This window comes from Colius striatus, chromosome 3, assembly GCF_028858725.1.
Source record: "Colius striatus isolate bColStr4 chromosome 3, bColStr4.1.hap1, whole genome shotgun sequence".
NCBI classification, from domain to species: domain Eukaryota; kingdom Metazoa; phylum Chordata; class Aves; order Coliiformes; family Coliidae; genus Colius; species Colius striatus.
The window spans coordinates 43187788-43207605 of NC_084761.1; the positions used below are offsets into that span (position 1 = coordinate 43187788).

Here is a 19818-nt window from a genome sequence, read left to right on the forward strand (position 1 = left end):
CAGCTTTGCTGTTTTGAAATGAGATGCCTCTTGATGTGAATTTTGCCCTTCTTCTCCATGAAATCATCCCCTTTTTCTTATAGGCTTTGATGTCCAGTGAGATTCTTATCAGGGGTAACTATGAAGAAATGGCATATGCAAGGAAGAGCACTTTGATACTGCTGCTGTGGTTAGAAAGAGATCATAGGGCCAGTTATACTTAGGTCTTGCCTAGACTGATAAGGGTGTACTGATGCATCAGAGCACCAGCACTAGAGTTCTTTTCTACTTAACATGCATAAAACCATAGCAAACCACAGCTCTTGCTAATTTGCCCCACTTTACAAGAAATGCAGATGATGGCTTTGACGGACATATAAAAGTATATATGTCAGCCTACTCTTTGGAACAGGTTCTGAGAGATAATGAGCTGTGAAGGACCTGAATGATGATTCTAATTTTTTATTCAATCAACCCCTCAGTGCCCTCCAAGAGGATGCCTTCAGCAGAAGCGCTTTGTCCAGACAGCATGAGGGAGACGAGGCTAACAGCCGCAGGCAGGGCACGCTGGCACAGCCTACCTTCCCTCCGCACAAGTCGCTTGCTTAGCAAGTTCGTGTCGTTTTACGTCGCTCAGAAAACTCGAAGGTGCGGGGGCAACCCGCAGCTCAGCCGCAGTGAAACGGTACACATGGCTGGCTCTCTCACAAGGACAACCCTGGGCGGGGGCGGGAGCCTGGAGGGCGTCCGTCCCGTCCCGTCCCGTCCCGCCGGGAAAGGCGGGAGGGAGGCGGACAGGCGGAGAGGAGGGGTTTGGAGGGGGCCTGCGTCGGCATAAGAGGCGGGGAGGCCGTGAGTGTGCCGTGCCGTGCGGAGCCGTGCCGTGCCGTGCCGAGCCGTCGAGCGGGATGGAGGAGCGTTACAGCAAAACGGAGACCCTCGCCCTGCGGAGGAAGCACATAGGGTAGGGGCAGCGGCGGTGCCGGGAGCATAGCAAGGGAGGAGGAAAAAGGTCTCCGGCGGCTGCACCGGCCCCGCCGCGCCCTGCCCCGGGGACTTGCAGCGCTTGGCAGCCCCTCCGGCCCCGGGGCGAGCCCCCCGGGGGTGGTGGGGGAACACGACCCGTCGGCCCTTTAGTTTGCCAGATCATTGAGCCCTTCTAAATTCCCTAGGCGGACGAAAGAGTGAAATCATTAATATACTTTAAGACAATACGTTGCTTTTTTAACAGATCGAAGCTGGCAACCAGAATGTGGTACCTGAGTGTCTGTCTAAAATGCGACTGTGCACAGTTTGGTTTTTTTGGGTTTTTTGTGAATGAACTGCATGCTCCCAAAAATTAGACATGTCTGTTAAATGAATCTGAGGACATGTCTTAAACTGATTCTGACTCGGGGAAACGCAGAAGGACTGCTGGTTATTGTGACTTGAGCAGTAGTCCTGGCCATCGAGGTACCTGATCCCACTGTATTGTAGTATTGGTTCCTCTAGAACTTCCAACTTGCTTTCTTCAAAGGTGTCAAAAAGTTAAAAAATTAATCCAGATTGTTAAAACCAGCATCAACTATTTGTTGATTGAATCTTAAATGTGTGATATATATAGAAAAGCTCCCTAAAGATTCACAGAAGTCATGGCCTCATAAAGCATGCATGTCAGCCTCTCTTTAGGGGTCAACTCCTTGTACGCAGGCTCTTGATTGTTTATAGGACTGGGCTGTGCCGGGTGATCAAAAAGAAACTTTCACAGAACAGACTGATGCAGTACAGAATTAAAAACTGTAGTCAAGAATTGACCAGTGATGATGATGTGCACTGCATTTAAATTGTACCAGAGCAATTGCCAAAGATGTCAGAAAATATCTGTGTTACAGGACTAGAACCTGTAAGAAAGAAAGTAAATGACTTTACTTTCTAAGAATCACATTTAGGCTTTACAAGGTCATAATCTCAATATATCTGGAAATAATTCTCTGAGTTACCTGGAAACAACTGTGGTTATCCAAGACCATACAAACATTACTAGATGTTCAGGAGACTTCTGCTCAGTAATGTAATTCAACATAATTACATAGCTGGCATGCTCTCCAAGATGGGGGAAAAAAGTGTTTAAAGAGTACTTTGAATAATTTTACAAGTAGCTTGAGTTTTGCTAGGAATCAATGTGATTTAGACCCTTGAAAAAGGCTGCTTTTAAAGATTTTATCCAGAGCAGATAGGATGAGATAGTGAGATTTTTAGGACCTGCTCTGCACTTCTGAAAATAAAGCCTGCAATGCATTAGTGTTTTGTTCTTGAATGTGACCTCTATATGGTACAGTCATTCATTGCATCATGTATTTTTGGCTGTAGTATACAACAATGCTTAGTTTTATTCCCAGGGAGTTTATTGGCCATACATGTTTGTAAGGCATGTAAACAAACAGAGCTAGAGCCTAGAAACACAGGGGGACATATAAGGACGTGGAACAACTTGTAGTCACTATGCTTCTGTGAAAATTTGCAGACAGAGTCATGCTTTGAAAACACACTGTTAAAGACTTACTTCTTTTCCCATTGTGCCTGAGAAGTTGCACGGGAGCTGTTTTTAATTTCAGCAAATTGATAGTGATATTTCAGCAATACTTGATTACTGTTTAAACCACTCACAAGCAATTTACAGAGAGATGTAGCTGTCTCCAGAGCTGCATAATAGCAGCCCTCTCAACACTGAAAGAAACGGGCACAACTGAGAAAACTAAAATGATATTACTTGATCTTTTTTTTCAGACCTTCCTGCAAAGTTTTCTTTGCCAAGGACCCTCTGAAGATAGTGCGTGCTCGGGGCCAATATATGTTTGATGAGAAAGGAGAAAAATACTTAGACTGTATCAACAATGTTGCACATGGTAAGCAGTTTAACTCATAAGACTGCTGCTATTCTTTCATTTTTAGTAGGGATCAGAACACACTTCTTCCAAATGATGATGGTCACAGTGCTTTTCCGAATCGCTTCATGTGGTTCAATAATGGACTGCTTGCTAGTAATACCTATTTTCTTCTTTAGTTGGCCACAGTCATCCATACGTGATAAAGGCTGCAACAAAACAGATGGAACTGCTCAACACAAATTCCCGGTTCCTGCATGACAACCTTGTTCAATACGCGCAGCGTCTTACAGCCACCCTGCCTGAGAAACTCTCTGTTTGCTATTTTGTTAACTCTGGGTATGTCTGAATATTTTTTTTTCCATTTATGACTATTTTCCTCCTGTTTGTGATTGATGCTCAGAGCAACTTGATAAAAATCTTACAAAGTAGAACAAAAGTATTTCCAGTACTGATTGAAGAGTCCTTCCTATTTGCAGTTGTTATGTTTAAAGGGAGGGCTCAGTGCAGGAGAGGCAAAACATGAAACTGGTCTGCCAAATACCAGAAAAAAGAGAGTAAAAGGCAAAATAAACAAATTAGATTACAAATTCATGAATGTAATGTGCAAACTGGTGAATGCTATCTGTAAATTGCCTTGGAAACAAATAGTCTTCTTTAGCCAGCCTATGTAGTCTGTGACCACTTAGGTAGCCAGAACATACAACCTTCAGGGACCTGTGAGCAAAGGGGCTGCTATAGGCCAGGCTGGAAGTTTGAGTCTTTGTCTGGGGAGCAGATTTGCCTTCTCTGCTGCCTAGTGATGCAAGAGCTGGGGCGGTTTGAGCCACGATGGGAGTGGGAGACAGGGCTGATGTGCTGTTGCCTTTTGAAAGTTCGTGACTGCATTGCACTCTTAGCTGCAAAACGATCTCTTTTGTACCAAGTAGAGGTAAATGTCTACCAGCAAACTGGGGGAAGGAAGGACAGCACCTCTTTGTTTGTTGTTTGTACAAAGAGCTGTTTTTTCTTTGCCCTCTTACATGATATTTGTAGTCTTAACCTTAGCATTGTAATCTGTATAGTAACAGAGCCTGCTGTGTTGAATTCTTATATCTGTTGGCCCCATGCCTCCTCTTCTATGTCAGAACACCATTTTGACTGGAAGCACTTCCTCACTATTTTGCGACTATGTCTGTTATTCTGCAGATCTGAAGCAAATGATCTTGCTTTGCGACTGGCTCGGCAGTACCGTGGGCACCAAGATGTAATCACACTTGAAAAGTAAGTACATAGAGTAACTTCTATGAATGCAGCCAGCAACTCCTGCCATTACTTCAGAAGCAGCTTTACAGCAATCCTCTGCTGTTTGTACTCCACTGCCTGCTGAAAGAAAAGCTTTGTTGCTTTCATACTAGAACAGGTCAGGAAATCCCTCTGCCACATTTTGGATAAACATAGGTTTGGAAGGTCTCTGAAAAAAAAGAGCTTGTCAGTCACCTCAGGAGTCAAGCACCTATTAGAGAGTACTTCCCGGAGAGACTCTCAAAGCAATTCAGACCAGAGAATATTGTTTTTCAGCATCAGTGAGTGGTCTGGCTACTGGGCTGATCTAGATACGGGCTTTCTGTTTGTCATGCTCTGCTGGAGATGCTTCTTTTTTTTACAAATAAATATTTAGTGGTCCAGAAGAAAGATCCTGTAGCTCTGCAACAGTGCTACAGTAGTGATACAGTGATGCTAAGCTCTCCTTCAGTGAACACAAGTATGCACACAAAACCGAGCAGGTCCAAAGTCAGGTGGCACAAGGGGGGCTGTCAGCACCAAGGAAGGTGGCCAAGCACATCCCCGGATTTCCCTATCCTAGATGCAGACGTAAGGTTGATTACACTGCTGTAGAGCTGGATCTTCTTCTTGGGTTGTGATTAGAAAGTCCATTCAGAACAACTGCAAGAGCACACGTCTCTCTCTGAACAGCACAAAACTTTTTTGACTCAGGTGTGTTCAGACCCCACTTAGCCCTCTTTTACTCATATGGTCAAGATGTGGAGCCACTGAGAGTACCTTCCAACAGGAGAGGCTGAGGATGAAGCTGGCTCTGGCACTGTTTCACTGCAATATCTTGTCTTCCTAAACACACAGAGTATTTCTTTGCTTAGGTCTCAAGTGTCTGGAGGCATTTGCCACAGCTACCACCCCAGTCATGGCGGGCTTTCTGTCTTTTGTGTCTATTGTCAAATTATGTTGACTGGCTAATAGAAAAGTGTAAAGAAGACAAATGACTTCAGAAACATTCTCTATATCCTACATGTGTGCTGCTATGAGATTGGGACATGTCTTTGATCTGGTTCATGACTGAATGACGTATTTACTCCCTGAATGAAGCAGTGACATGCTTTGGGTTCAAAAGGCTTTGTTTCCTCATTTCTAAATCAAGTTTGCCTCAGTTGCGATTCTACAATATAAAGCTTTTATATTCAAATGATATTCATCCTTATCCTGAAAGCGATTTCTGCCAAACAGTCTAGCCCGTAGAGCCTTCAGGGCAGGTATCTGTGTTCTACCCACCTTCCAATGCAATGCACACTCTTGAGAGTCTTTTCAAGGGTGCCGGAGTCTAGTTGGCCAAGAGTGGCAAGAGTGGGGCCCACTGGTTGGAAATGAGAGAGATGGACCCACCTTTCTACTTCTAGGTAGGACTGCTAGGGCAGCAGCTTTAGAAACGGTGCAGGCCAAGGAACATCGTCTTGGATTGTCTCCATGCTGATTTTATGCAAGAGTAAAACCCTCCTGGTTCCAGTCTTCCAAGTGAATTAAAGTCTGTTGCAATTTCATATTGTTTTTTGAGAGAAAGACAGTAAATGAAATCAAGATTCCTTCACAAAAGTGCTACTGCTTTGTAGATACAGTTGCTTATTATTTATGGACACAGTTGTAAATTTAGCTCTTCTATACATTGGTAAAAAGTGACTTTGATATTTAACATTCATGCAGTGCTTACCATGGCCATGTTACATCTCTGATTGACATCAGTCCCTATAAATTTAATCAGCTGGGAAAGGACAGCAAGAAGGAGTTTGTGCATGTGGTAAGTGTGATTTTATGCTTTTTGTCATTTTTTTTGTGCCTGTTATGTAGCATATTGAATTACCCACTTGTGCTGTAAATATACTTTCGTTCTGTTTTGCTGATACTGGAGTACATATACTTATCTATTTGTCAGTGGTTTTAATACAACAGAATTATTTGCTTTTGGATTTTGGGTTTATACAAGGTCATTCAGCTATGAAGCTGATTTCCTTCACAGTGCTACAAGTTTTGTGAGTCACTGCACTGTATGGTTACACAGTTTGAAGAAATTAGCCAATATCTGTTGTGTTGGTTTGGCTAAAGATGTGCAGGACTGTCAAGTCTAATTCCAATATCTGGAAAGGTAGACCCCACAAGCTCACACAGAACTGTGTGTAGAGCTCATGGGTACCAAACTGAGCTGGATACTGTTTCAATTTCAGTCTGAACTTGTATATCTTATAAAGATAAAAATTTTCAACCCGCAGGTGTACACCAAGAAGGTCTTTCCTACCTAAACCTCCTTGTGTTAAGCACACTGCCAAAGTAGTATTCACCTTCTTACAGCAATTCCTTTCTCTTATTTACTGAACATCTCCCAGTGCCGTCTGTAGAGGCTTGAAGGTAATATTGAATCATACCATGACTAGGACGCTGGAAGAGAAGTGACAGACAGGAAAACCCCCTTCTCCAGTTGCAGAAATGTGTTTTTCTGCAAGAATCTGAAATAAGATGAATGATGAGGATTCAATATTGTGTCTTAGGGGAGAGAAGGGACAATCTTGAAAGGAGGATGAGGTAGATGATAGCTCTTTCAACAATTGGGTCCAATAATATTGAACACATCACAGGGCTGGATTGAGTTTAAGATTATGTAAGCATTTTTGCAACTCCACATAGAAATCCAGGCTGTTTCGGGTTGTAACTTTTATTATCTATCTATGTGGAAAGACAAAAACACAGAGCAATGTTTCATAGAAGAATGAGCTTTAAAAGAAAATAAAAATTGATCTTTTCAGGCTCCTTCTCCAGATATCTACAGAGGGAAGTATAGGGAAGACCACCCAGATCCAGCAAGTGCTTATGCTGAAGAGGTGAAAAAGATTATTGAAGACACACAGCAGAATGGACGCAAGGTGAGTACATGTGGTGCTCAAGAAGTGCTGAGGCTTCACCTATTAAGTGTGGCATGGGAACAGACTACTAAGGACATGTTTCTTTATTCAGTTTCCCTCGCTTTCCCCTGCCTTTTCTTTTTCTATGGTGTATTCTGTGTTCAAAATGAGCCACTTTTCTACCTGGAGATCTTATAATTTTTCTAGGCATCAATGAAACAATTGGTAGCACAGTTGTAAATAAGCAGATACAACCAAAGCAATTTTCCTATTTAATGCTTTGAATCAGTAAATTGTGAATATCTTAGGGCAAACTTTGAGGCCAACAAAGAAAATGCATCACAAATTCTAACAAGGATATGTAAAACTCTCCAGGATGTGGAGAAAATACGGTAGATAAAATCTTGATACTACGTTCCTGAGTCTTGTAGCTTAAGATAACTTTGGAGTCATCTAATGACCTTGATAAAACCAGACAATTTCTGAACAGGTTTACCTAACATGCGTGTTTATGTTTTGTATGATGGCATTAGTGTTTTGAGACGTGTAAGCCTTGATCCAAAGCCTACTGAGGTCACAGAAGACTTCAGTGGAGTTTGGAACAACATATTCCCTTCCAGTCCAATGGACTTTACATCACTCTTCTTTTAGTTTCTTCATCAACTGTTTTTTTATTCTCTACTAACGGATAGTTTCATGTTTTTCTTCCCTTGTTTCCTTTCTTTTACATATTTCTTAGGTTTGGTGACATAGACCTGTGGCAGGACAAGTTATGCTAAAGGCTAAGCCTCAGATGCTATGGGAAGCTTCGTACTCTTTGGCTATAGCATACCTCTTCAAATATAGTGTATGGTTCTTTACACGTTACTGCTCGGCCTTGTTTCCAGGAAGACTGCACCAGCCCAGAGAGACCTCTTGATCCTCAGGGAGGGGTTCACAAATGGTGTGGGGATGGAATCCCTTAAATAGCAGACTTATGCTGAGACTTTGGGGTAATACCGTATCTCTCCTGTGTAGACTTCTGCTATTGACAAGAAACAAATTTCGATGTTCAAGTGTATCTGGTCCGCTGCTCTTACCCTTCCTGACTTGAAATAACTTTCTTTTTCATTCCTAGCAACTGGAATTATTTCACTTATAGAATTTTTCTCTCTTTTGTCAAGTGCCTCATGCTGACATCTTACTTGTGGTAGTTATTTGCTTTAGGCGGGGGTGCCCAAAGTGTAGCCTCAGGTGATCTTACAGCTCAGCTTCTACCTGCCTCTACCTGGTGTTCAAGACTGAATAAAAAATGTTGCTCATAACATGTAGCCACTACTGGAGAGCCTTGGTATTAAGCAAGTTTTCTTAACCTTGCTTGGGGAAAGTGGCATTGTTGTGTGTCTCCTGTAAACTGAAATTTGTAAATACATTTACAGAGCTCCTAGGAGCCTGATCCAGTGTACACTGTAGGATTGGGCTTAACGAAGCTCCTTGTATTCCCATCAGGTTGCAAAGGTGGCCCTGGCTACTGTAAATTTGGGCACCCCAGATTACAAAATGAATAAATAGTCATAACTGTTCTCAAGAGCCTTCAGTTGTCAGTTGTGTGATTAAATTAAGGCACACATTTAAACATTTCTTTCTAGACTGTTAGATGTTTGTGCAAAGACCAAGTGGGTGAACACTGCTCTCACCTGAGTTTGTTTCTTGTAGATTGCTGCCTTCATAGCCGAATCCATGCAGAGCTGTGGAGGCCAAGTTATTCCACCTGTGGGCTATTTCCAGAAAGTGGCAGAGTATGTACATCATTTCAAAAGGGTATAGCTGGGAAACTAACCAAAGAAACAGATTTTTCACTGTGGGCTTATCCAATCAGTTCAGCTATTACCCTTTCTTGTTCTTGACTCTCTGAGATTCCTTTCTCTTTCTCTTTTTGAAGAGTGTGATTCCACTTTTATTTTTTTATGGAACAACACTTGACTAGTTATTTTTAGTTGGATAATTGTCTTTCCTTTTCTATCTTAATCCTCAGGTCATAAGTTTGATGAAAGATGAAGGTGAACCATCACAGATACAACCCTGCAGTACCGTTACAGTACCCCTACTTAGAATGAAAATACCAGATTTATTTTTCTTACCATTTAGCAAACTAAAAATTGTATTAATTGAAATAGCTATAGCTGTATTTCAGCAGCCATGTTAGTTCATTTTTCCTGACTTAGTCTCACACTGAAGAACTTCTGTAATACAAACTCCCTTGTCCTAGCATGTCTACCTAAGATGAGTACTGCGGCACTAGTTATTCAAGCTATTCTATTTGTTTCCAGGTACGTGCATGAAGCAGGTGGAGTGTTCATAGCTGACGAGGTCCAGGTTGGCTTTGGGAGAGTTGGAACGCATTTTTGGGCATTCCAGTTGCAAGGCAAAGACTTCGTGCCTGATATTGTCACCATGGGAAAGCCCATTGGCAATGGCCACCCTATGTCTTGTGTGGTCACAACAAGGGAAATCGCTGAAAGTTTTGGTGCCTCTGGACTGGAGTATTTCAATACAGTAAGTTCGTAGGTGAAGGTTTGCCTTTTTTTCTTTTGATCTGCATTTAGCAGTTAGAAGTTGCTCAGTTGATCCAGCCAACACCTGTATCTATCACTCCATCACATTACTAAGACCTTGAGTCAACCACAGTCTAATACCTAAAAGCAAGTAGAGAGGCTTTAAAAAATGCTACCTGGTAGCACTATGGACCAGCAGTAGCTCTCAGTCAAGTTGTGCATCTCACCTCACATCCATGCAGATAAATTCTTCCTCACTTCTCTCTCTTCACTCGCTGAAGTATTGACAGTGTAACATTTCATTTTTTAAGATAGGTTCTGTGCTGGTGGGGCTCATGCCCTGACAGACCTTGCTGTTCAGTTGTTGCCTAACAAAACAAGGATCCTTCACCAGGAAACATCTGGTCTGCCTGCATGCCACAGAGGAGCAGCTTTCTTCTTGTTTACTGAGTCTTTTTTCTGCTCCTATGATCGAGCCTTCTTCCCAACTCTTCCATGAATCCCCCTGCTTTCACTGGAGTTTATACTCTCCAATTCAAGAAATATCCAACCTATCACCCGCTGCTCTTCACAGACGCATTTTACCTGCACATGCAGTCAGCGAACCATGACAGCAGCTTGAACACTTCAGCTGTGAAATCTTCAAATTACTGAAACCTGAAGCAGAGGAAGTGAGAACCCCTACCTTGGGCCTCTTACACTGCCCAAAATGCAGGAGACAGTGCTGCACAGCCCAAAATCCACACCTCTTCAAGCTTTCTTCATGATATGACAAGCAGGAGAGGACAAGTGAAAACTACATGGATTGACACAGATGAATGTTTCTGATGAGTTTTGTTTTCCCATTTATCTTTACTGTCAGTTTGGAGGAAACCCAGTGTCTTGTGCCATTGGTTTGGCTGTTCTGGACATAATAGAAAATGAAGATCTTCAAGGAAATGCTACACGTGTAGGAAATTATCTCCTGGAGTTGCTGGCCGAGCAAAAAGAGAAACATCCCTTAGTGGGAGATATCAGGTGAGTGCCTTACAGTAATGTTAGAGAAGAAAAATAGCTGCTTAAAAACCCAAGAAGTTTGGGATGGGGGGAACACAGAAACTTGTCATGATTATGTAAATAACTCTTTTTTTTAAATGAACTACTTGAAACAGATATTGTAAGGCTTTTTTTTTTTTTTATATTTTTGATCCATCTGGTTAGTTAGATATATATTCTCTGGTAGAGAGTGGGAGAAAGTGCCATCTGCATGCAATAGCCTAGTTGTCAGCACACTGTTGGCATGGTGGAGACCTTGTTCAAATCTCTGGTCCATTTCATTTAGAAATTATAGTTTGGATTTCCAATATCTCTTACTGCTACCATGATAGCAGCCTTCAGGAGTTTTTTGGTGGGTCAGTAGGTTGTGGGGTTTTTTTAGTTCTTGGTTTTGGCTATTTGTCTTCCACAGCTTCCTTGAGATTTCCAGGATAAGAGAGACAGAAAATTATTCTAACATTTTTAACTGGCCATGTCACCTTAATGAGCCAGCTAAATTTAGAGCATTCCAGAAATATCTGTTATTCCACTTGATCATCTGAAGTAGGCAGTGTCAAAAGACGAGCAAAAAGTCTCTTCTTTACAGCTTCTTCCCAGCCTGTAACCCAGGGAAGGGAACTGCACTTGTTAGAAACAGGTTTTGCATTTTCAGCAAATGGACACTGGATTTCATTTGTCTGTATTATTTTTCTCTACTCCAGGGGTGTTGGATTGTTTATTGGAGTGGACCTGGTGAAAGATCAACAAAAGCGAACACCAGCCACAGCTGAAGCCCTTCACCTTATTTATAAGTAAATGGTTCTTAAAGACTATATGCAGTTATCAACTCTTCTAATATTCTCTAGGAATTAGTCATTCATTTCAGTTTAAATTTGTGTACCTTTTGACAATATAGTATTAGAAAAAGAAAAGTTTAAAAATCTATCTCAGCCTGAAGGAACTGACAGAACACTAGATAGTTTTATACCTATGTCTAACACAGATGTTTCTTCTTTTTTGCAGGCTGAAAGAGCATCAAATCCTTCTTAGTGCAGATGGACCTTACAGAAATATACTAAAATTTAAACCACCAATGTGTTTCACAATGGAAAATGCAAAACATGTAGTGGAGACAATTGATGCACTTCTCACAGGTATATATGTTTTAATGCTCAGAGGAATACTCTTCTTTGTTCATTTCCAGATGCTCCCTTAGAAACACCAGTCACCATAATCTAGCCCATTATTTGCAAGAGAAAGTAGTCAATTACATTTCTCACTACTTGTCCAAACTGCTGTTCTAAATGCCAATTATTGAAAATAAATAAAAAGCCCCAAATGTACATCTAAATTTTTAGGCAAAATTCTAGAATCATTGAATGATAGTGATTGGAAGGGACCTTTAGAGATCACCTAGTCCAACCCCCCCACCAAAGCAGGTCCACCTAGATCAGGTCACACAGGAACATACCCAGGTGGGTCTTGAAGACCTCCAGAGAAGGAGACTCCACAACCTCTGGTCTTGATCTTTTCTCTCCTACATTAAGTGTTACTACTAGTTTCTTGTCACATGTGCTATATGTTAACAAGAACAAATATTCATTCAGCACAGGCCTGACAGGCATTGCTGAAACACTGGTGAAACTTTCCATCTTAGCTTTTTTGTTTTCTCTTTTTTTTTTTTATGTAACTGGCATACTGGAACATGATTGTCTCATTCAAATTTCATCTGAAGGTTTTCAGGCTCTATTTATGTTCTATCTGGGGACCAATCCAGGACAAAATAATGTTAGGTATCCTGTTAGCATAAGGACTCTCCAGACCCATTCTAGATTGAACATTCTCATCTCTTGAAATTATAATGACTGGATTTAGACTAGCACTCATCTGCTGGACAAAGGCAGAATGCAGCTATGAAAAGTCTATCTGAACTGCCATGCTGCATTTCCTTCTTTTCTCTAAATACTCTAAAGCTATAGAGCCCTGATACATTTGTCACCTTGCCTCAGAAAAACGTTTTTAGAAAGTTTTCATCATTTTTCACTTTTTCTGTGTGATAAATGCCCAGAGGAATAGCTGTTTCAGTATTTTTTACCTCAGCCAACTGTTAAATTGACTGGATGCTTACTTACTCCTGGTTCTTTTAAATTTAATTATTTTATTACTGTTTTTTAGAAATAGAAGAGGCGACTGGAATGAAGACAGAAAATAATGCATCTACAAATGCACAGTGTAAAAGAAAAGTATGTTTTGATTTTTTTTTTTTTTAACTTTTATTCAGATAGATGTTTGGCAAAGCAAGTATAAATTACTTTGGTAGAGCATGCCTTCATTTTAGGTGATGTGAGTGGTTTTGCAGCTTGAAACTGAGCTCAGAACATAACCTGCTCCTAGAAACCAGAGAGGATTGCGTTACTGGGCTGAATCTAAAAAGAAATAAGTAATATAGACCTACCACGAGAAAAATACTATAGACGAGCCTCTTGCCTTGTCTGTCTTGTGTGCAAACAAGACCAACAAGACTTTGGGCTGTACAAAGTTATGAGCTCAGCAGTCAACAATTTTAGTAGTTCTGAGTATTGTGTGCTACTGATGGTTATTTGGCTTTCTAAACTTGCCTTCAGCCTGGAATCTGTCCAAGTTTTCAGAGAGTTCCAAGGATTTCATTTCCACTGTACCCCTTTGAGTATGAATGGCTGACATGCATCCAAATTAGAACTTCTTAGGTTGCAGCCTCAAACTTTGGATAAATCATATACAGTTTCTCACACCATTAAAAACACGTTACCCACTGTCTTATGGGAAAACTCATTGGTGAGTTTTCCTGTGGTTCTGTAGATGCTGGGAAGAAAAAAGCTTGGCTGTCTAGGGATGTAGTAGTTGAGGTAGAGACTCTATGGGTTATTGGCTGCCTAGATTATACTAGATTTAGGGTCCAAGCCTTCTCTTATAGACATTTGCACACATAGAGTTCAATTTCTTTCAAAGCCAAGATGTTGTGTCACTAAAAGGAGAGTCAGACAGTTACCAAATAGGAGCCATGTCCAATGAGTACCTGTTGGAACACATGCTTGTGCCTTCACTGACATTTGATTTCTGTTTCAGCAGCTGAAGGGAGTTCTTAACCAGAAGGTGCAAATGAAAGCATTGGCCATATGAATGGAGCTGCCTGCTGACGAGAAAATGGGTGTTACTCTAAAAAATGCTCACTGATAAGTAAAAAAATAAGAGCATGAAGGAGGAAAGTTTCCTCATTCAGTTTGAATTTGTGTCCAGCTTGGTTTTGAGATGAAGAGTGTGATAGTTAAAGACCTAGGATCTATTTGAAGCCTAGTCCTACCTTCAATAAACTGGCTGAATTTCTATTCACTTCAGTAGGAGCTTAAAATATCTTTTCAGATACAAGAGAACTGTACCACATGGCTTGAAATCTGGATGTGACAGAATGGACGTGTGATACACAAATACCTGAGTGCTGATGGCAGGCTTGACATAGTACAGAAATTCAGTGAAATCTATGGATTTACCTGAATTACACAGAATCTGAATTTCTTAGCCACCATACAAGCAGATGCCAATCGTATGAAGCTGAAAATTATATGCTTAAGATGCTATTTTTACAATATTTTCAATTTCAATATTTAATATTGAGATATTAATTACTTCCCATGTTTTAATGGCTGAATTCACAAAACAATGCTTGAGAGAGAAATCGTTATTATCTTCTAGTGTAACTTAGGTCCTGTGGACCATATTCCCAGCTGATGTAAATTGGTGTAGCTTTGTTAATGACAATGCTGGGCTACCAAGAGTCTACCACTGTGTGTGTAGAGACACAATGTTCTCACTTTATGTTCAAAGAAAATGAAGACTCTGGATCCTTATTTTCTATGGGTAAAGCAACTTTTATAGATTACTATTTATATAGAGTAAGATTTTATGGTTTTTACCCTCAAAGTTTATATATTGAACCCTCTGAGTCAAAAAAAACCAGGCAAGTAGGGTATATATCATTTCAGACACACTGGTTGATTGAGTTTAACCTGAGGGTCTCTCAAAATGAGTTTCCTAGGGATAGCCCAGCTTGCATTCCAATGGATTTTTGTTGTTTTGTCAGTTGTGGGAATTACTACCTGATCCTGTTATAGCAGTGCCGTACTATTTGTCAGTGAGGGTGAAGAGTCACATACCAGTTGCCTCAGATCCTGACACACAAATGGCTGTGCTAAGATTTAATAGATTACTAAAATGAGAGGACCACTGCATGAAACATGCGTGCAACCACTTTGCAGCTACTGCCTCCCTATGCTGCAGGTACTTCAGACTGACATGCCTCCTTGTCAGTGTTAAATTTCATTGCGAGCACACAAGCCCTGCCTCTTTTTGTTTTGATACACGCACAACTCAATGCTATGGAAGACACTGAGGGCTTCACAAATGGTTTGTACCTCAGAAAGAAAAAAAAAAACCAATGTATTTCCTCCTCAATTTTAATACCTTAAGTTCTGCTGTTTTGTAACTGCTGCTAGTGATCCTACTAGTATGACCGAAAATTGGGCATCTTGACTAATTCCATGTTTTCCACAATTTGCTGTATTAATATTGATGTTTCTGATGTCTTCCAACATCCTCAAGCTGGCTTGTTTTCTGTTTCACGGCCCTTGAATAATTCTTCCATAATAATAAATCTTTTATTTGTAATTATGATGTTCTCCACAAAGAATTTTTTAAAAATTTTATTCTTCAGTAACACCTGTGTGATGAGGGAAATAAGTTTTGGCTTGGCATTGCCTGTATGTCAAAGCAGAATTGTCTAGACTGTGTTTCCCCAAGGCCCTACATGGCCCTCAGCTGCTAACGGCTCTTACCATCCAAACCAGAGGTTGCCTCAGCTGCCACAACTCAGCCCCTCCTAACCCTGTGCCAGGAAGATCACCACAGGTCTTTTTCAACATGAAACTACACAAAAACATAAGTCAACCTAATCTGGTATGTGTCCAAAGACATGGTTTATGTCACTTCCTGCATGGAGAGGGAGTGCTACTTACATTACACCTCATCCACTGTCTGGAGCAGGAGCAGCAGCAGCAGCAGGAGCATGCACTTTCTCAGTAAGAAAATGGAACAATTAAGCTTAAAATTGGAAACAATTGGAACAATTAAGCTTAAGGCATACAGACCACTACTCTCTCTTATGCCACTGACTGTTGTGGCGGGTCATAAATATTTAAGTTTTGAAAGCATATCAAAGAACTAGGAAAAAAAATCCATTAGCCTAAATCCAGGGAGAGGTGGAGATTGTAACTTCATAAACACAAAGGGCCTGTACCTCTACCTCTACCCTACCTGTGTCTTGCTTCTGCACATCCTTGAAATACATGGAACAACCATTTCTCCAATTTACTGGTGGTTTCCACCTAGTTTCTGCTTCACAAGTCTACCTGTTGGTTCTGCTCATTATAAAAGGTGCACATTACCTAGAACAACTAAATCTTCTATTTTCTTTAAACAAGAGGGTCTCACTTCTATGATACAGCTCACTGTCATTTAAATGGAGAAACCAATACAATGCTTACCACCAGCTGAGCTAGACCTACTGGAATTATTGTATGATTGTTAATGTTCTCACAATATCTCAGAGCCCACCCAGAAGATTATACATAGTCCCTACTGTGAAGGGCTTACTAATTAGAAGGACTAAAGGATGGGAAAATGGAAGCAGATATAATTAAAGCTAAACACAGAGAGAGCAGGCCCAGTCACCTGAACTGATCAATTATATTCCTTTCCCACTGAACAAGCAAGGCTTTTTTCCTCTTTCCAACTCTCTGTTTCCCATTTTCTTCTTTCTACCTCTCCTGTCGTGGCTGTGCAATTCTTATTTTTAGCTTATGGTTCAAGCTCCACCTTACTCTCATTGCATGCTTCTGTAAATCAGTTCCACTAAACTTGCTGGGAAAAACCCAAGACCTTGCTTTTTCTCCCATGATTTCTGGAAAGATAATGAACAGGCTCATAGAAGGGACCTGAGTCTGCATAGGCTATGCAGTAGGAGGAAGAGACAGTGAGGTGAGAGAAGAAAGGCAGGACTCCATCTCGGACAGGCATCACACACGAGGTAGTTACTTTGATCTTGCCTAGCTCATCATCCTACTGGAAGCTGTATCAAGGTAATTTTATTGCATTCTCATGTTTTACTACTGCTTCAAACACTTTTATATTGTCCATTTAAGACTTTTAAGCAAACAGACTGATTAGAACAAGGGAAAAAGAAAGGACGATGCTGCTGCAAATGCTAATGAAATAGTGACACTAAGTCTGAAACCACCTACATAAATTCTGCATAAAGCAAGCAGGACTGAGCTTGTGTGGACTCCAAAAGCTATGCTTTAGATAGCACTGTTCTGGAGAGAAGAATCAGGATCAAAAGCTGTTGTGTCAACACACCACTGAACTGCCAGGGAAACTGCCATGCTTCATGTCCACCTCTGTGGAAAAAGAACAAAAAGCCTTAGCTCCATTAAACAGTGCAATGGGAACACACACAGTAGAAGAGTCATGCACAAGTATTATATTTGGTCTGCTGCTTTTTAGAGATATGGACAGACAACACAGCATTATCAGATAATGCATTTGTAATCTTCATAGCTATTAAGCTTGGTGACCACAAACTATCAGACAGCCTCAATACACCAAAGTCTAGAGGGGAAAAGTCTCCCCACACATGTACAGAAGCAGCAAGCTCTGATGATACCTGGTAAAAAAAACAGGAAGTGAATGAAAGGGACAAAGAGACAAGCCTGAAAAGCTGCTTTCACCTATGTCATTGCAATGTGCTGTTCAATATTGCAAACTGCTTTTCAAAAAACCAAAGCCCCATCATATAGCAGATACAAAATTTCATTTTTAATGTGGGTTAAATGTCTGACTGGGCCTTGAACACTTTCGTCTAAAACCACAGCTTTCAGCAGCAGCTGAAACAGATCCTAGAAAAAGAAGTTAAAAATATCCATCAGAAAAAGATTTCTAAGTGGAGAAGGCCGTTTAAATGTCCCTTGCAGAATGAGGCACAAAAATTGGTACATTCATCTCTTGGATAGTAAGTTCCTAGTGCTGCAGATGCTCCAAGAAGCTGAGGTGAAAAACAGTATTAAATACACTGCATTCAGTAATATACTAGAGAAGACACAGTAAGGAACTGGGATGCTAATGATAGAGTATTCATGATACTATATGGTTAAATACTGTGTATACACCTATAAGAATCTGGTATATAAGCATGTGTGATCTACCTTGTTGTTTTTTTTCTCTGTTTAATATAATTATTTCGGAAAAAACCCAAGTGACTAATGCTCACAAACAGGGCAAAGAAGATCATAGCAGCAGAAAGGTTACTTTAATTTTCCAGGTTTCCCAGTGATGACTTGAGTGGGTGTTCTAGGAGTGTCGTTTTTCAACTGGGACCTGGCCTGTGCTGGTGCCAGACAAGCTATGGCAGAAGGATTATGCAAGAGAAGACAAGGCCAAATGACTGTGACAGGATTTCCCTATCTCTGCTACCCATATGCTTTTGTATTTTCCCACCTGGAATATTTGATTTTGTTGATTCCTGTGGATCAGCAGAAAGGCTGAATTAGAAAAGACAGGTTATGTTTTTGCATTTCCCACTGACTCCATGGTGTGACTGGATTTTTGTCATGTCATCTCTTTAGGCTTCAATTTCCAGAGCTGTAGGGTATCTTACAAAGGCAATGGGAGAGGATTCAACACAGAAGACTCCTTGTGTTGGTATTTCAGAAGGAAACACATTTTGGCCTAAATGAAGATGCTAGACATAAAGCAACAAAATTTTAAAGCCTTCACTGAGCTTTAAAGCTCAAGACCAAGCTGCACTAAGCAAAACAACCTCCAGTCTCTCCCACCTCCACTCACGGCCATTCATGTGTGTTAGGGTAAACACTGCACCAATATCACAATAATGTACATTTACAACAATATGGAAAAAAAATAATTAAAGGAAGCAGAAGGGGAAGAACATGAAGAAATCTGCATTGACATGGAACTGAAGGTTGCTAAAAGTCTTCAATAACCAACAAGGCAGGAAGTCTTTGGTCCCATGAAAGCCTGGAAAAGGATTCCTGGCTTCAGCTTAGCTGTTGAATCATTACATGTCTCAGTGAGTGCCTTAACATCTTTATGTCTCTATTTACTTCCACACATAAAAGCAGCTGTAATAAACTTTCTTACGGTTTGTAAAGGTTAATCAACTTATCAGGAACAATGCCGATTACATAGGACCACAAGTCACAAAGTACAGTTAGCTCAATTTGCTTATTTGCAGTCACCTCATTTTATTCCCTACTTGCATGTGGTTTTGTCTGGAAGTAAAGCTCTACAATATGCAGTAAAAAGTCAGAGACTGATTATGCAAAATGTCATGAAGCAGTGAAGAGACACAACCAGAGAACGGGGAAGTGAGCAGTCTGGCTAACATCTCCCAGGAAGCTTAAAGATCTGTAAATACATTTTCAGCTGGCACAAGGGCACTTCTTTTAAGCAAAAAGAAAGCTTTAGTCCCCTTTCCTTAGTTTCCTCGTTCTAGTCACAAAACAAGACACAAAAGGAGGTCATCTGGAAAATGCACTGCTAGCACGCTCCAGTGGCTTGCTCTTGAGAACAAAGATCTCTGTTCACAGTACTTATAATCAACTCTCAACTAAGTTAGCTTTTTCTACTGTCTATTAGGCAAGACATAGATCATATAAATAATAAATTAATTAAACTGTAAGAATAGACTATATTATACATATTCACCTTTGAAAAGAACCCTTATTTTACAGATGAGACTGGCGAGTTTCAGTGACAAAGGACTGGATTCATTTCCAACTTATACATCTATTCAAAAATAATTATGACATTTAATGCTGCTTTCTTAACTCACAACTAAATTAGCACACTGTTACAGGTGGTGAAACTCCAGTGAAAAAAATGATGAGTTCCAGTGTAAGCTAAATTTTATATAAGAAAGATATTTTTCTGACACAGACGTGTAAATGTAACAAGTATCTACAAGGACTGCATCTTTGTTCTTTTGTCTAAAGTGTGTTAAGCTACTTCCCAATTCACAAGAGAGGGTGGGGAGCTACCTATGAGTATTGTGTGAAAATATTTGTCCACAAATGTGCATGATTTCATATGAAGTTCAGAAGACTTTTCCTTTATGTCCCTCTTTGCTTATTCCCTGCATCCTCATGAGAGTCTTAT

General features: G+C 40.6%; 1 protein-coding gene across 2 annotated transcripts; it reads left to right on the forward strand.

Annotated features, from left to right (window-relative positions):
• Nucleotides 1-887: 887 nt before the first annotated feature.
• ETNPPL (ethanolamine-phosphate phospho-lyase) lies at nucleotides 888-14133 on the forward strand. Of its 2 annotated transcripts, none has more exons than XM_061993052.1 (13): nucleotides 888-943; nucleotides 2746-2864; nucleotides 3023-3182; nucleotides 4032-4106; nucleotides 5817-5910; nucleotides 6911-7027; nucleotides 8702-8784; nucleotides 9316-9541; nucleotides 10403-10557; nucleotides 11277-11366; nucleotides 11578-11708; nucleotides 12730-12797; nucleotides 13660-14133. In XM_061993052.1, exons 1-13 carry the CDS (start codon nucleotides 888-890, stop codon nucleotides 13711-13713), a joined length of 1428 nt encoding a protein of 475 aa, XP_061849036.1. In that variant the 3' UTR covers nucleotides 13714-14133. The 2 variants fall into 2 exon arrangements, with proteins under 2 accessions (XP_061849036.1, XP_061849037.1); XM_061993053.1 differs by having other exon boundaries at nucleotides 13663-14133.
• Nucleotides 14134-19818: the final 5685 nt, after the last annotated feature.

Excerpts from the sequence above, each read along its gene's own strand:
- ETNPPL (XM_061993052.1), top strand. The coding sequence starts at position 888 with ATGGAGGAGCGTTACAGCAAAACGGAGACCCTCGCCCTGCGGAGGAAG. Across the intron at positions 7,028-8,701 it reads CACAGCAGAATGGACGCAAG|ATTGCTGCCTTCATAGCCGA; the intron begins GTGAGTACATGT and ends TGTTTCTTGTAG. Across the intron at positions 11,367-11,577 it reads GCCCTTCACCTTATTTATAA|GCTGAAAGAGCATCAAATCC; the intron begins GTAAATGGTTCT and ends TCTTTTTTGCAG.